At 43.7% G+C, this 12304-nt stretch overlaps 1 protein-coding gene across 1 annotated transcript in view; it reads left to right on the top strand.

Annotated features, from left to right (window-relative positions):
* The window catches only part of COTL1 (coactosin like F-actin binding protein 1), a 65423-nt gene extending 59703 nt beyond the window's left edge, over window positions 1-5720 (top strand). The window contains exon 4 of the mRNA XM_036753069.1: window positions 4372-5720. Coding sequence (XP_036608964.1) covers window positions 4372-4482 — 111 coding nt within the window. The 3' untranslated portion in view covers window positions 4483-5720. The remainder of the gene's footprint in view (window positions 1-4371) is intronic.
* The last annotated feature ends 6584 nt before the right edge of the window (window positions 5721-12304 follow it).

Raw genomic sequence — 12304 nt, 5'->3', positions numbered from 1 at the left:
AACACAGGTCTGACCCTCCTCAATAAACCCCAGTGGCTCCCTCTTACCTCTAGGAGGAAATACAAAAACCTCTATTGAGCATTCAAAGCCCCTCTTAATCTAGCACCTTCCTACCTTACCACATCTTATTCTGGGACACATACTCTTCAATCCTGTGACTCTGGTCTCCTGTCTGTTCTATGAACTAGGTACTTCATCTCACTGCTGTGGGCATTCTCTCTGGACATCCCTAATACCTAGAATGTTCTTCCTTCTCCATTCCAACTACTGACCTCCCTGGCTTCCTTTAAATTCCAACTACAACCCTCCCTTCTACGGGAAGCCTTCCCCAATTCCTCTTTTTTTTTTTTTTTTGGAGGGGGGAAGGCAGGGCAATTGGGGTTAAGTAACTTGCCCAAGGTCACACAGCTAGTAAGTGTGTCAAGTGTCTGAGGCTGGATTTGAACTCAGGTCCTCCTGACTTCAGGGCCGGTGCTCTACTCACTGCACCACCTAGCTGCCCCCCCTCCCAATTCCTCTTAATCCCAATGTTTTCCCTTTGTTAATTATTTCTTATTTTTCATGTACATAGCTTGCTTTGTATATATTTGTTTACATGTTGTCTTCTTGGGGGCAGAAATTGTCTTTTGCCTCTTTTTGTATCCCCAATGCTTAGAATAGTTCCAGGCATGTAGTAGGAGCTTAATAAATGTTTGTTGATTGATTTATTCATTCCTCTTCCTGCTTCACTCTTCACAACAAATGCCTTCATTTGTTGAATGCTCACTGTATGACCTTAGGATAGTCATTTGCCTTCTCTTGCCTTCAATTTCCTTCATGAAATACATGAGTGGACTAAATGCAATGGCTCCCAATTCTCTAGGGCTTTCTTGTTTACAAAGCCCCTTCCCCATGACATCTCTGGACAATAACTGTGAGCGTCATAGAAGAGAAAACTGAGCTATAGAGAAATGAAGTCACTTGTCCATGGTCATGCCATGGTCACGCTGCTAATAAGTGTTGTTACAGGTGGGATTTGATCTCCTGACTCCCAGACCTCTGCGCTTTTCACTCCTGAAGCCCCTGCCGGCTCTACATTTGATGGGCTTAGGAATTCATTGTTCCTGCTTTTTCCTCCATGGCAACCCTCCCCACCAATTCAGGGGATCTCTTCATCTTTCCTGGGCTATTTTAATGATCTATTTCCTCTAATCTGTTCTTTTAATTTTATTTTTCCAGTTAATGAAAATCTACCCTTTCCTCCCTCCCCACTTCTATTAAAAAAAAAGGAAAGCAAATCTCATGTAACAAATATGCAGAGTTAAGCAAAACCGATTGTAGTCTGTCCTTCACATGCTAATCCTCCTGTGAAGTTATGGTTGGTGCTGTGGAATGGCTCAGTTCCAGACTCCTCGTCTGATTCATGGCCTCCCATGCCCAATTGCCGTCTCTCACATCAATCCTCCACATGAAACAGAGCCTTCCATTATTGTTACAGGGAAATCCCATTCTCATCTCTGAACCTTTGCTCAGGGACGTCTCACATTCCAGGGAATGCCCTGTCCTCCGTAGCTCGAGCTAATGAAATCCTGCCTATTAAGAGGATCATACATAGAGAGAGCTGGAAGAGACCCCGAAGACCAAGCCTTCATTTTACAGGAAACTGAGGCAAACAGAGGTTAAGTGACTTGTCCAGGGTCACACAGCTAATAAGTGTTTAATACTAGATTTGAACTCAGGTCCTCCTGACTCCAGGCTGGCGCTCTATCCACTGTGCCACCTAATTGCCCTCTCTCCTTCCATCTTATCTCCTCCAACAGATTGATCCTCTGCATCCCAACTCTACCACTCATTTCAACTTTCCTTGTCTACTGGCTGCCCTACTACTGCCTACGAACACATCCATGTCTTTTCCATCCTCAAAAAAACCTCCCTTGATCCTTCAATCTCTGCTAACTATTGTCCTATATCTCTTCTGTCCTTCGTGGCTAAATGCCTTAAAAGGGCATACACAAAAGGTGCCTCTGCTTTCTCTCCTCTCACTCCCTGACCCCTTACAAGTCAACTTCCAATGAGACTGCTCTCTCCAAAGTTACCAAAGATCTATTGTCAAATGAATCCTCATTCTCTTGGACCTCTCTGCAGCCTTTGATGCTGCTGACTGCTCTCTCCTCTTTGATACTCCAAAACATCCTCCATTCAGCCGCTAAAGTGGCCTGACGTGGTCATTTGGTTTCTGACTGACTGTAAATAGCAATTGTTTCTGTTTTGGCCAGAAACCCTGACGGTCTTCTCCTCCCAGATGATTTTTTTTTATTAAGTAAAAGAAACATTCTTTGCCTCATTTTTACCTAGCCTCAATCACTGAATGCACATTTCCTTTCCCTCTAAGTTGTTGGGACACTGTCTGACTGATCCCTCTCTGCCTCCTTTGCTAGATCCTTTTCCAGAGCACACCCTTTAACCATAGGTGTCCCTCTGTGTTCTGTCTTGGGCCCTTCCTTTTTTCTTTCTGTTACTTCACTTGGTGTTCTCATCAGGTTAGATTTAATGACCATCTCTGTGCTGATGACTCTCGGATCTACCTATTCTGCCTCAACTTCTCTGCTAACCACCAGTCTCACATCTCCAACTGCCTTTCAGACATCTCCAATTGAATATCCAGTAGGCATCTTAAACTGAACTCATTATCTTTCCTCCTAAACCCTCCTACCTTCCTACCTTCCCTATTACTGTAGGGGGCAATACCATCCTCCCAGTCCCTTGGCTTCACAACCTAGAGATCATCCTGGATTCCTCACTATCTGTCATGCCCTATATCCAGTCTGTTGCCAAGGCTTGTCAATGAAGGTTTGCACATTAAAAGTGGCATCTCTCAGCGCCACCGCCCCCCCCCCCCAATTCCTGACACTGCCACCACTCTGGTGCAGACCCTCATCACCTTGCTCTTGGATTATTGCAATAGCTTGCTTGGGGGGGGGGTGGGGAGGGTTACCTGCCTCAAGTCTCTTCCTATTCCAATCGATCCTCCATTCAGCCACTAAAGTGGCCTGACTTGGTCATTTGGTTTCTGATGACTCAGAGTGAGTGTACATAGCAAATTGTTTCTGTTTTGGCCAGAAACCCTGCGGGTCTTCTCCCAGATGATTTTTTTTAACTGGGTAAAAGAAGCCATTCTTTGCCTCATTTTTACCTAGCCTTAATCACTGAATGGGCATTTCCTCAGACAAACTGAGACATGAGAAAGACCTTAGCAAAAAGACCAAGGTCTACCACTGTATATTGGGCCATCACTAGTCATCTTGACATGTCTTGCTACTGGACTCCAATGACTCTGGAGGACAGAGTGAGGCTGGTAACTTTGCACAGCCCTCCCTCACTTAAATCTAATTCATTCGCATGTCATGGTATCACCTCCCTGATGTCATGGTCCTCTTTGAGAACAAAGGACAAACAATAACAAGAAAGTGATTTTCAAAAAGCACAGATCCAATCATGTGCCCCCACCCCCACCCCACTCAATAAATTCCAGTGGCTCCCTATCTCCTCCAGGATCAAATACAAAATGCTCTGTTTGGCACTCAAAGGCCTTCCTAACCTAGTCTGCTCCTACCTTTCCAGTCTTACACGTTACTACCAGATATGTACTCTTCGATCCAGTGACCCTGGCCACCTGGTTGTTCCACAAACAAGATACTCCATCTCTTGGCTCTGGGCATTTCCTCTGCCCATGCCCCAGGCCTGAAATGTTCTCCCTCATTTCTCTCTTCTGGCCTCCTGGGATTCCTTTAAGGTCCAGCTAAAATCTCACCTTCTACAGGATGCTTTCCCCAACCTCTCTCAATTCTAGTGCCTTCCCTCCGTTAATTATCTCCTATTTATCCTGTATATAGTTTGTTTATACATGTTTGTTTGCATACTGTCTCCCTATTAGATTGTGAGCTCCTTGAGGGCAGGAACTGTCTTTGTTTCTTTTTGTATCCTCAGTGTTTAACACAGTGCCTGGCATAAATGTTGGTTGATTGATTAGAAAAGGTTTCATGTAGAAGGTGGTATTTGACCTGAGCTTGAAGAAAACTAAGGCTTGAGGCAGAGACAAGGAAGGAGAGCATTCCAGGCATGGGGAACAACTAATACAAAGACACAGAGGTGGGAACTGGAGCATCATGTATACAGAACAGTGAATAGTCCACTAGGATTGCCATGAATGGAAGGAAGCCATGTATAAGAAAACTGGAAATATCGGAAGCGTCCAAGTCACGGGGGGATTTAAATACCAAACAATTTGGCTTTTTTTTAAAAAGTGTTCAGATATTTGAAAGACCCCAAGTAGTTGTCAGTCTTTTGGTTGAACAAGAATGATTTTTTAAACTCTTCATTTTCTTTTGGCAGAATTTTGCAAAAGAGTTCGTGATCAGTGATCCAAAGGAATTGGAGGAAGATTTCATCAAAAGCGAGTTGAAGAAAGCAGGAGGTGCAAATTATGATGCACAGACAGAATAAATGGTCAATATCATCTCACTAATATCATCTGCCTGCTTCCCCCCACCCTGCACAGGGATGCCAGCAATCGACCAACTAAGCCAGCGCACCAGGGAAGCAGGATGTGAGAGCGCAGCTAATGGGTGTCTGCACCCAGATGCCCTTCCCTTCTCTCCATTCCTTATTGGGAAACATCTTTAGTTTTGTTTTGTTTTTTTTCTCCTTAATTTGATGCAAAATTTTACACGTGAATCAGATTTGCAGGCGCCTCCAGCTATGAGGCCCCTTCCAATTTTCTGTCCTCCTCCATGTCTGCACTCGCAATGCCACTGCTCAATCATGTCCTTCCTTTCCCTCGCCTGCTGAACATCCTCACTGTGGTTTTGGGTGAGGTTCACATCTACCATTTGACAACGAGGTAAATACCATTCCTGGAGCTGCTCGAACGGCTTTCAGTCTTCATAGAACACACACGTTTATTTCATATGTTTATTTCATCCAAAGGCTCAGACCCTTCTGAGTTTGCCCGAGGTATACCTCAGTCAGAGTTGCCTAAGCTTAGATCCAATAGATACAATGTGACTTAGTTTCCAAAAATTATCTCCAACCCTGAGCTAAAGAAAGAAAGAAAACTTGCCTTAAAACTTGCTTGGCAGTTGCCCTGATTTGTGCTGTCTAGTTCCATTTTTCCCTCCTTTACCACCTTCCCCTCAAAATACTGGAAAGGAATCGGAAGTTTGTAATTTCTGATTAGAATCCTCTTCTGGCCACAGTTATGAATGTCAGAAGTCTGGACATAGAGGCTGATAGTGAGGAGACACCTGTTTCCAAGTTCCCCATGGATGACAGGGCATTGGTGACAGAGGCCAAAGATGAGAGGGTCATGTTGCACCTCGGGCCCTTCTGGCCCTCACTGTGTCAAACAGCCTTCTGTTTGCCCTTGAGAAGGCCCTGTCTACTCAATGTGGGACACCGAGTTCATGAGCCAAAGGCCCCTCAGCCTTGCCTTAGCTGTTCTCCAAGAATCAAAGTCATCCTGCCCTTTTGGAACATAAAAGTCGATTTCTGTTAGAGCTTTTAGGTCAATGTGGAAACTTCAAAAGGCTTTTTTTTTCTTAAAAAAAGATGAAATTGGCATGTTCTTCATGAGCATATTTTATATTCTTTCTTTTCATATCATTTAAGGAAAATATTGTACTGTATTGGGGTGTGGGAGAATATCGGCGCTAAAAACGATTTACATAAATAAATTTTTTTCTTTTCCAAAATGAATGGTTGTGTTTTCCTGTTATTGCCTTCCATTCCCTTCCCCTACCAGTCGTTCATATTAAATCTATCCTTCCTACCTCAAGGATCTATGACTTCAGTATATACACTTCCTTCCAAACTGCTTCCCATCCCCATCCTCACCCCCACCCCTGTACAAACCAGGAAACAGATCTCTGAGCTGCTGTGGCCCTCCCCTCACCCCAATTCATCCCCTCATTGCTGGTGATAAGTCTCTTCCATACTTGAGCTTCACACCCTTGGATCACAAGATGGGGGGTGGGGTGGGGGTGGAGGGAGGAAATCATCCTCACACTGAACAAGGATCCAAGAAGATCTTGGCAGCCTAAAATGTCAGACTGAATCTAGTTAGAAAGAATTCACATTGATAGATCAACAGTCTTATGGATATAAATATTCCACATCACATAGTAGGCAGCTAGGTAGTGCAGTGGCTAGAGTATTGGACTTGGTATCAGGAAGTCCCGAGTCCCTGTCATTTCTTAACTGTTTGATCCTAGGCAAGTCACCTAAATTCCCTGCATCTCAGTTATTACCCTAACTTATAAAATGGAGTAATGATGGCACCTAAGTCCCAGATGATGACAAAATGAGATAGTCTCTACAAAGCACTTTGCAAACATTGAAGTGCTATACAATGTTAGCTATTATTATTGGGGCGGCTAGTGGCTCAGTAGATAGAGTATGGAGTGAGGAAGACTCATCTTTCTGAGTTTGAACCCTATCTCAGACACTTCTTAGCTGTGTGACCCTGGACAAGCCACTTCACCCTGTTTGCCTCAGGTTCCTCATCTGTCAAATGAACTGGAGAAAGAAATGGCAAACCAGTGCAGTATCTCTGCCAAGAAAAACCCAAACAGGATCAGGAAGAGTCGGACACAACTGAGAATGAACGAACAATAGCATTGTTACTATTCCCTCTAAGAGTATAGATTGTAACCATCCGCCCTTCAGCCTGGGCAGTTTTTGTTCCTGTCTTAGAAGTCCTCCATGGGGCTTCCACCCAACCTCCTTGTTATCTTCTGGATACCTTGGCGCAGTAGGATATGGAGGCTTACTTATCTCCTCTCCTATTCCACTCACACCTCTCTCGTGACATCTTTTATGCCACTTTTAATGTGCAAACCTTCATTGACGCTTTAACTGCCTTAAATGTAAAGATCTATGTTTGAGATTTAAAAAAAACCAGCTACCAAATACACAATCATTCTTTCTGGAAAGAAGCGTTGTGTGCTAAAATCAATATAAAGGTGACATGGACATTTTTTTTAAAAAGGGAAGGGGAGGGGTGCTATGTTAAGCTGTCTTGAAAAGCACATGATTTGATAGCCCAGTTTTACTCTTCCCCTAGTCAGGCCAAATCAGGTATATGGTTTTCTGGCCTGGGCGCCACCCTGTAGGAAAGTCTTTAAGAAGCTTGTTATATCCAGAGTTAGACAATCAGAGTGACCAGGCCATACAGAGATTGCTCCGAAGGACCAGAAAATATTTAGCCTTGAGTAGAGAAGACGGGGCAGCTGTCTTCAAGTAATTTAAAGAGTTATCAGTTTAATTAGGTTTGAGAAAAACCTTCCTATCAGCAGGAGCTCTCTGAAATAGAATGAAATGCCCAGAAAAAAAAAAGGCCAGAAATCTTTGGGTGGGGCTAGCATGAGCATTTATCAAAAGGCAGCATTGTGGAAGGGTTAGCACATGGCCAGCAGAATGAGAAGAGTGGTGAGTTGGATTATTTATTGCCTCTGATAACATAAGCAAATCACCACCCCCCCAACCTCCTCCCCCCCCCCACCCCGACCCTGCCCCCGCCGAAGCTTCATTTTCTTCCCCTGTAAAAAGAGGGATGATGTCTATGGTGCTTACCTTAGACAACTGTTGTGAGGATCCAGTGAGAAGCAGTGTAGTATTCCCTTTCTGCTACTGACTGCCTGGGTGATCTTGCATAAGTGACTTCCCATCTCTGTGCCTCATCTATAAAATATGAGGGTTGGACTAGAAGACTTGAAGGTCCCGTTCTCGCTCCAAGACTCAATGTATTTGTCTTTAAAATGAGGTTGGATTAAATGACTTATAAGATTCCTCTCCAGCTCTAAGACTCAGTTTCCTTATCTGTAAAATGAGCGGGTTGGACTAGAGGGCCTCTAAAGCCATCTTTACACCCTTTACTCCTATGATCCTGTGATAGCACTAACCTCAAAGAAGATGCAAAGTGCTTTGAAAATCTTTAGAGTGACAAATAAATGCCAATTATTTATGATTATGTTTTAGATTGGGTTCTTGCTCAGGTATGGGTCGGATGAGGTGGCCTTGAGCTCCCTTCCCACTGTGAGACTCTGTAAATCTAACCAGACATAGGGTCAAACCCTGAGCTTTTTCAGCATGGGAGGGCCTGCCAGCACTTGGGGAACCAGCATTTATTGAGCACTTACTATATATGAGGCACTATGATAAGCATTGAGGATACAAAGCAAAAATAAAGGCAGTTCCTGCCCTCAAAGAGCCTTATATTCTATTATACTCTTGTATTCTGCCAATACACACAAGGGAGCTGAACAAGGTAAGAGGTTGGGATGAAGGTGCCCAGTGCATGGGCGTAGTTATGAAGTTTGGAAGCCAGGAACAAGGCCAGGATTGAAATGAAGGCCAGCCTGGACTCTTCCACCAAATGGAGGCCCCAAGTAGAACTCACCCATGGGAGAAGACCACAGGGGTGATTGGATAGTCTAAGGTGAGGAGGCCACCAGATGCTGTGGAAAGTTCCACTATGAGACAGCAGCAGAGGAACTAAATCGATGTTCACCCCTATACCTCAGTTCCCCTTGGGAGATTTAAATCAGACCATGCTATATCCCCTGAGAATCAGCCCAGGTGGGCCTAGAATGTTTGTATTCTGTTTAGAAGAAATGGAAAGGTAGCTAGAGGGCCTCTTTGCTTTATTTCCTTAGTTTTCAAATGGAAGTTTCTCTCATTCCTTCCTGTTTCTTTCCCTCATCCCCATCCCCTCTTCTCCTCCCCATCCCCCTCCCTCCCTTCTTCCCCTTTCTTATTTTTCCTCCCTCTGTCCTCTTCTTCTCTCCTTCCCTTTTCTACTCCCTCTCCCCTCTCTTCTTTTCCTCCCATTATCCTCCTTCTCATTCCTCTTCCTCTCTTTCCCTTCCCTTTCTCTCCCTCCCCTCTTCCTCTCTTTATCTCTTTCCTTTTCCCTCTCTCCCTCTCATCTCTCCTCTCATTATCAACTCCTCATTCCTCTCCCTCTCTTTCGCTTTCCCTTTCTCTCCCTCCCCTCTCCCTCACATTTCGCTCCTTCTTTCCATCTCCCTCTTTCCTTTTCCCTCTCTCCCTTTCTCCTCTTTCCCCTCATCAGCAAAGGCAGAGCTGCCTGCCTGCACCCTTATTGAGTTCTGTTGTGAAAATGTCCAACTGGAATTTCAGCACACCGAATCCTGGTGGAGAATTTTAATTAGGTCAGAATGAGCTTCAGATGCAGGGTCCACCTGATGAGCAAGAATGGGGAGGGAGAGAGGATTGAAGCAAAAATCAAGCCAGAATGGGAAGGAAACCCATCTTGACGTATCCCACTAAGAGGTAAAATTAGACATCATGGATTTTAATTCTAGGCAGCTGGTAGAGAAGCTGCTCTTACTGGAAGCCCCCTAACCTCTTCACACCTCCCCAGCCCCCAAGAAGAAAGCCAAAAAATGCTACAAAATCTTGCTCTCATCCCTCCAGCTTTTCCTTAAGCATAGCACGTGGAGGGGACCCAATGTATTTCCTATTCTGCCCAGTGCCCAGGGTTTTGTTAGAACTAGAGAAACAAAGGATATTTTGATGTGTTAAATCCCAGTGTGTCTCTCATTCATCCATCCAAACATCCATTAATGTCCAAAGCAGATGACTGACTGTATTCTCATTGTGAAACTGAACAGAATAGCTTCTATTGTCTGAGGCAGCTTGGGGTGCCTGGCTGTCGTGCTGAAGCCACGTGCTTGAATACCCATCTTAGAACCTGTGCGACCTGGGGAAAATTACTTCCCCGTCCTAGGATCCATCTTTCCAAATGTAAAATGAGGTGAGGGGGAGGGAGAAAGGTGATCTAGGAAGGTCTATCAGTGGTGGGGAACCTGTGGCCTCGAGGATGTTGAATTAAAGAGGAAAGCTAGCACCAGCCTCAATGTCCTGGGGTTGCTGCATGACTGTCCAGGAGGTTTTGGAAAGAAGTGAGCAAAGGGATTTGTGAGGGGTGAGGGGGTAGGGTGGAAAGGAGAGGCAGCTAGGTGGCACAATGGATAGAACACTGGCTTTGGAATCAGGAGAACCTGAGTTCAAATCCAGCTTCATTTACCAGTTGTGTAACCCTGGGCAAGTCATGTAACCTTGACTGCTTCCCCCATCCCCACCCCGCCAAGAAAAAAAAAAGAGGGAGAGGGCAGAATTGGTTGAAGAAAAGGTGAAAGGAAGAGTGGAAAAAAAGAGACCTGGCTTCAGATCCAATTCAGACTATGTGACCATGGCCAAGTTAGTGAACCCCATCTGTAAAATGAGGATAGTAAAGCCCCTGTTACTGACCTTTTGGGCTTGTAGTGAGGAGCAAATGAAGTAGAATGCATACGGCACTTTGGAAAACTCAACATGATATAAAAATACTGACAACAACCGCTAATATTTATATGGCTCTTTAAGGTCTGCAAAGTGCTTCACAATTATCTCATTTGGTCACCATGACAACCCAGGGAGGTAGGTGCTGGTATTATCCCCATTTTGCAGATCAGGAAACTGAGGCAGACAGAGGTTAAGTGACATTCAGCTAATAAGTATCTGAGATGAGATTTTAATTCAGGCCTTCCTGTCTCCAAGTCCACCGCTTTATCCACTGTGCCAGTTAGCTACCCAACTATGGTCAACTATTATTATTTAATCAACATGTATATTGTATTTGTATCCCCAGCACCTAGCATAGTAAGTAGCTGGCATCTAGTATTTGCTTAATAAATGCTTGCTGATTGATTGAGTTATTAAAAGCCTACTATGAATGAGATATTTATTATTATCATGTTTGATTATGATGGTGATGATGATGATGATGATAATTTCCTTCTTCCTGTCTTTTTAAAAAATTCAAATATAATATGTCCTGGAAAAAGTCACTCTCCTTCTGGTATACTTATGTTTAATGGTCTGTGGACTCCTGCACAGCTGAATGAAATTGAAATTGTAATTAAATAAAAATATCAGGAAGACCCGAGTTCAAATCCAGCCTCAGGCACTTACTAGCTGTGTGACTCTGGACAAGTCACTTAACCCTGTTTGCTGGAACACTGAACAACAACATATCGGGATGTTAGCTCATCTTCGGAGGGTCACTGGAAGCATCCTTGGGAGAACTCTGGTAATAGGCAGAATGATGGGAATGATGTATAGCTTATTCTGTTCCCACAGAGCTTTGATTTCTTCTACTAAGTCTTTGTGTTTTGAATGTTTTTCATTCCATTTACCTTGGGGATTATGAGAATTTGGTGCAGTAGCCTTTAGACTACTAATTGATAACATTTCTCCAGCGCTTTAAGGTTTGCCAAATACTTCATGTACATTATCTCACATTATCCTCACAACAACCCCTTTTACAGATGAGGAAACTAAAGCAGACAGAAGTCAAGTCACTTGCCCAGGTACACACAACTACTAAATATGTAGGATAAGATTTGTAGCCAGGTTTTTTTTGACTTCTAAGACCAGCGCTCTATCCACTATGCCTCCCGATGATCTCCTATTAAAAAATTCTTAAATTGTTATGAATAAATGCAACGTCTGGGTAACAGTGGGCAAAAACTCTGCTTATGAGAATGATACAGTTCTAGTATAATCCATTTTGTTGAAATCTCAGGGTTATTTTGAAGTCCCTATCTGCAATAATTTGTCATTTATTAGTTTATTACTGATAGAGAATTTCCAATGTATCCATCTAGTCTACAGGTCTATTGTTAGGTATTTGGTAGGAGTGAAACTTTTGTAGCCTGCAGCCATGAGTGTAATGCACCTCTTCAGTACATAAACTACACTGATGAATAAGTCCAGGCTCTTCAAGGATAATCCATTATAATAGTAATTAAAGTGGGACTTTTTGCTGCTGACCTTTAATGATTCTGGCCTTTGTTTGAATGGGGTGGATAAAGTGGGATGTTTTTGTGTTTCTCAGCACTGAGACAATTGGGAGTCCTTGATTTGTATCTCAAGTGATATTGGGGTTGGGGAACTTCTCCATGCCCAGCCTAGGTGAGGTCAGAGGATATGTAAGCACAGAGGTTGGCATTCTCTCTCAGAGCTCTTAGCCACAGCAAGAGTGGCGTGTGACTCTGGGCTAGCCGTTGTAATGAGCTCCCCGGCTGAACGCTCAGATGTTGATAACTATGAATTGTATTTGTTCTGTAATTCAGGATGCTGGCTTTTTCCCCTGAACTAGGTGGATGTTATTTGTATGCTGGATTAAAGTAAGATTGTTAACTCCTTAACGTTGCTTTCCTTAAGTAAAACAGATCAAAAGGACCTGTGTTGGCAGCTTTGT

The sequence above is a fragment of the Trichosurus vulpecula genome, chromosome 3 (genome assembly GCF_011100635.1).
Source record: "Trichosurus vulpecula isolate mTriVul1 chromosome 3, mTriVul1.pri, whole genome shotgun sequence".
Taxonomy (NCBI): domain Eukaryota; kingdom Metazoa; phylum Chordata; class Mammalia; order Diprotodontia; family Phalangeridae; genus Trichosurus; species Trichosurus vulpecula.
The sequence above is the reverse complement of the archived record's forward strand: the minus strand, read 5'-3'. Positions and strand labels throughout refer to the sequence as shown.